Source organism: Priapulus caudatus, unplaced genomic scaffold, assembly GCF_000485595.1.
Source record: "Priapulus caudatus unplaced genomic scaffold, Priapulus_caudatus-5.0.1 Scaffold3043, whole genome shotgun sequence".
Taxonomy (NCBI): domain Eukaryota; kingdom Metazoa; phylum Priapulida; class Priapulimorpha; order Priapulimorphida; family Priapulidae; genus Priapulus; species Priapulus caudatus.
This window is the reverse complement of record NW_014580104.1, coordinates 231-5,000: the sequence shown is the minus strand read 5'-3', so window position 1 is coordinate 5,000 and position 4,770 is coordinate 231. Positions and strand designations below refer to the sequence as shown.

Here is a 4,770-nt window from a genome sequence, read left to right as displayed (position 1 = left end):
CTAGATTAATAGTCGTTGGCATGTAATAATAATAATAATTACAGACCGGTAGGTCCTATAGCTAAGGAGGAGATGCATGCCAAAGAAAGTGGCGGAAAAAGAATAATAATAAGAATTCGTGGAATAACAATGTATTTGGCCAACATTTCCAAATACAATAATAATAAAAAAGTGGCAATGATGTTATGAAGCAGGGACTGAACGACTCTGGTGCTGGCTGACACACCCCTGATATCTGAAGGTGCGAGGTAATACCACACGTACGGTATAAGGGATTGTACCACACGTGTATACCGGCCAGCATGGTATATAAAGCGCGCAGGTTTGCGCCTCGAGACAGTCGCTATAAGGCTCACCTTTCAGGAAGAGGAAGGGGAAAAAATAGCCGCGCTTCGTCTTTACCTCACAGATTCAGGAAAAAGAAGGAAGAGGCCAAAGATACACTTTGAGAAACAACGAATGAGTTGACGTCTTGACACTTTGAGAACTCTGACGTCTATGAATGTACGGACGAGTAAGATACGGAATCGTTCTGTCGTGCATCATGTGTAAATAGACATCAATAATGTCATACAAATAAAGTCATTTCATTATATATCTAAATAATAGGTATTGCAGTTTTCCGATTAAGCTACTGCATCGACGTCCTGCCTAGCGGTAGGAGCAGGAAATGATCCAAACATAATCAAACACGCGTAAAGGATACGATCAAGATTTGATGCGAAATATTATCAATATTTCATTAACAGACCTATTCAATAGCGGCAACCATATGCCACATCTGTACTTAGTCTATTCTCAAATATAAGTGCGTGTGATATGTGTAAATGTTATGTGTAATGTGGATGTGCAAGTGTATGAGCTTCCAGCGCGTTTGGATTGCCCGCGTGCGTGTGCAGTGAACCGCGGCCCTTTAAATAATTAATTAACACCTGTATCCCAGTAGCGGCCAGCATTAGGGCCATTATATTACGATAACGAGCGTAGCAGGGCGGAAATGAGTAATGCAGTGTGCGTGAGCTCATAAACAAAAATTGGAACTGAAACAAGAAGGCATGGCAGTGTTAGTTATTTTATAAGGGACTATGAAAGGTCACACTATCCACGCTGTCGACTACAAATGTAGTCTTAAAACCCATTATCAACTTTTGGGCGTAAGCATTTATACCGATTTAACACTGCCCATAGCAACTAATACCCGAGCGTAAAGTGTTTAAAACATGAAACGGCCAAATATTTACCTTAATAATTATCGCCTACCATAATAAAAATGCAATGAAAAAGTTCTACGGTGTGAACCATCCATTGATCTGCACTTCCAGCACTGCAAATCAGCGTGTGTGCGGGTGGGGACATTTGGTTTAAAATTCTTAGCCATTGAATTTAATACTTTAGCAATAACCTCAGTATTGAATTTGTTTATGCAGTTAGCTTTACCTAATCTATAGGTGTATACACCTAGTTACTCGGTTATTTTAGCGGCGTCTAGTTTTGAATATCTACAACAAAGATATAAGCATGCATCAGTCATTTCACAATTTTCAACCGCAGACTTTCATCATGGCTGGGATGTCAGAGTTAGGCGGCTACATCTTCCAGATGTCACGATCGATCACTACAAAAACGGGCTGATTAATTTCCAAGCGAACGAGAGCGACATATTCGTAGCGTCGTTTCCAAAGTCGGGTGAGTTTTGTCACTATTATGATTTGCTCAATCACATTTTCGTGAATCATGTTCAAATGTTACGTCAAATAACCCACGAGAAGATGGCAGTTTAGGCTACAATCAGGACAAATGCCCTCTACTACCCGATGTTATTAGTTATGTTGATGGCCCGCTCTCCATCCACAATATGGACGCAAAATCATGCGCGATAGTTTGTGTCATGCGCTATCTATGGTTTTCGAGCAAACCCTACTTGGAATATTTTCTTACTCCCAGTTTCCTCTGCCGTGAGTAAACGTTATCATTCAAATGAATATAATGTTCTTTATAATAATCGCTAAATATATTTCATTCATTTATAATTACAATTTCTACTGGTAATTATTGTTTTATTATAGCATAAAGAACATTTATAAATTATTACCTACATGCTAGTATAGTTGTAGTCGTTTAACATTTTTTCTCTTCATACAGGAACAACATGGACACAGGAGATAGTTTATCTAATCATGAACAACTGCAATACGGAGAAGGCGAACGAGAAAATTCTCGAGGAGAGGTTTCCCTGCGTGGATTTCACGTTCGAGGGAAGGACGCCAGTCAACCCTGACACACTGCCGTCACCGAGGTTCATCAAGATCCACCTTCCTTACAGTCTTCTGCCGCAAACAATCAAAGATAAAAAGTGCAAGGTGCTGTATATATAATATATGTTATTTATATATATATATCAAGAGCGAATAAACACCTGTGTGTTAACACCGGTTCACACCGGTAATAAACACTGTTATATATGAATATACATTATGATTATATATATATATTAATAAATATAAATTATATGTTTACATATTTAATAAAGTAAGGAAACACGAAATTATATCATACGCGAAGCGATATGCCGATTAGTCTGCTTATAGTTTGTATATTCTTAGATTGTGTACGTATCGCGCAATCCGAAAGACAACTTGGTGTCCTACTACTTCTCTTCTTGAAAAATGATAAAAGTTCAGAAAGCGGAGAACCTGTCTTTGAAGCAATGCGGAATGCTCTTTCTTGGAGACAAAAGTGAGGATCAGTCAGTGCATGTAGATGCATGCATGCGTTGGCTGTTTACGTGCGCGCGTGTATGTAGGCGTGCGTGCGTGGCACTGCGTGCACGTGTGTGTTTGCTGGCGTGAGTGCGCGTATGCCTTCTAACTTGCCACATTGTGTCGCGGGTGCTCGGAGTGTATGTCTTGGGTAGTATAACTGTTGATATCAATTCATGTTTGATCAATGTTTTTGAACGTTTTTAGTTCCATACGGGCCGTACTGGAAACATAACCTGAGTTACTGGGACGTCAGAGAGGAAGCAAATATTCTATTCATCAAATACGAGGACATGAAGAAGGTAGGGTATATATATATATATATCTTTATTTATTTATTTATTTATTTATTTATCTATTTATTTATTTATCTATTTATATACATGTATATTGTGTGGGCGTTATTGCACAGGCACTTGAAGCGTTTCAATAAATATAATGCTAACTAAATACGAAATCTATGTACTACCAACTTCTTAATGTTTCTATGCTCTCTTTCACCTATTATTGCCGACAGTTTCCTGTAAATTCCGTCTAAATCCTACGTGCAACGCTACCAAATCCTACGCTGCAGCCGCCATTGCTTTCGCGGCTTACTGTTGCACGCTTAATGTTATTAGCTCCACTGTTGCACGCTTACCCTAATATATATAGTACTACTATACTATACTATACTATAGTCTACTACTATATATATATTAGTGTAAGCGTGCAACAGTGAGCAGCGAGCAATGGCGGCTGGCAGCGTAGGATTTTGGTAGCGTTGCACGTAGGATTTGGACGGAATTTACAGGAAACTATCGGCAATAATAGGTGAAAGAGAGTATAGAAACATTAAGAAGTTGGTAGTACATAGATTTCGTATTTAGTTAGCATTATATTTTATTGAAACGCTTCAGGTGCCTGTGCGTTATTGCGTGTGCGCGTGCGTTTGTGTGCGTACGTCACTGTGCACAAACTGTAAGGACCTAACATTGTGGGATGTAGAGGCGTATGTCATCGCATTTACGTGAAATTATTAGGCGATAGAAAGTAAATATTGGTAGTAAATAGAACTTATGGCTTTCATCTATCATTTGATTATTGAAATGGCCCAAGTACTTGTACTATTCTTGCTATCACGTGGAATTGCTTGTAGGATCCCAATGCAAGCATCCGTAAGATAGCCGAATATCTGGGTAAGGAACTCACAGAGGACCAAGTCGACCTGATCGCTGAAGCCACTAGCTTCAAAAAGATGAAAACAAACCCGAATACAAACTATGATTGGCTGCCAGAGAACGATGTACCAGAAACACACAAATTCATGCGCAAAGGTGTGTAAACGGTCTTTTGTCATAATTTTTCTTCCTGTTGGATATTGTTATCGTTATCGTTATTGTTATTGTTATTGTTATTGTTATTGTTATTGTATTATTGTCGTTGTCGTTGTTGTTGTTGTTGTTATTGTTGTTGTTGTTGATGTTGTTTTGTTGTTGTTGATGTTGTTGTTGTTGTTGCTGTTGTTGTTGTTGTTGTTGTTTTATTGGTATTGTTAGTGTTGCCGAGATTAACTTTGCGCTGTTAATGTTGTTTGTGTGTCGGTGTGTTGGTGTTGTTGCGGTCGTCGGCGAAGGTGTTGCTGTTTTTAGTTGATGTCTTGTGAGTGCATTTCTGTTATTGGATTATATTGCACATGTACTTTTTGGAGCATGTATGCCCCAATTGCTATATTGGTAAAGTCTTCATCCCAATTTACCCGGTTTACCTGGTGATTGTGTGCGCGCGTGTGTGTGTGTGTGTGTGCTCGTGCATGTGGTCGTGGGCGCGTGCGTGTCCGTGCACGTTTGTATTCGTGCATGTGTTCGCGGGTGCGTGAGCACGTACGTGTGTGCGTGTGCGTGTGTGCGTGTGTGTGTGTGCTCGCTCACGCGTATGAGTGTGGTATCTATAACTATAAGCTAAAACTATCATCTTTAGTTGTTGAGATTGTGTCTGAAATATTTTCCTACAATACGATATAAAGGCCAAG

At 39.4% G+C, this 4,770-nt stretch overlaps 1 protein-coding gene across 1 annotated transcript in view; it reads left to right on the top strand.

Moving 5' to 3' along the window:
* Window positions 1-4,075, top strand: part of LOC106819254 (sulfotransferase 1A1-like) — a gene marked incomplete at its 3' end in the record, with an annotated part of 19,219 nt that extends 15,144 nt beyond the window's left edge. Inside the window, exons 2-6 of the mRNA XM_014823899.1 lie at window positions 1,552-1,686; window positions 2,143-2,360; window positions 2,604-2,658; window positions 2,967-3,061; window positions 3,898-4,075. Coding sequence (XP_014679385.1) covers window positions 2,178-2,360; window positions 2,604-2,658; window positions 2,967-3,061; window positions 3,898-4,075 — 511 coding nt within the window. The remainder of the gene's footprint in view (window positions 1-1,551; window positions 1,687-2,142; window positions 2,361-2,603; window positions 2,659-2,966; window positions 3,062-3,897) is intronic.
* Between the last annotated feature and the right edge of the window lie 695 nt (window positions 4,076-4,770).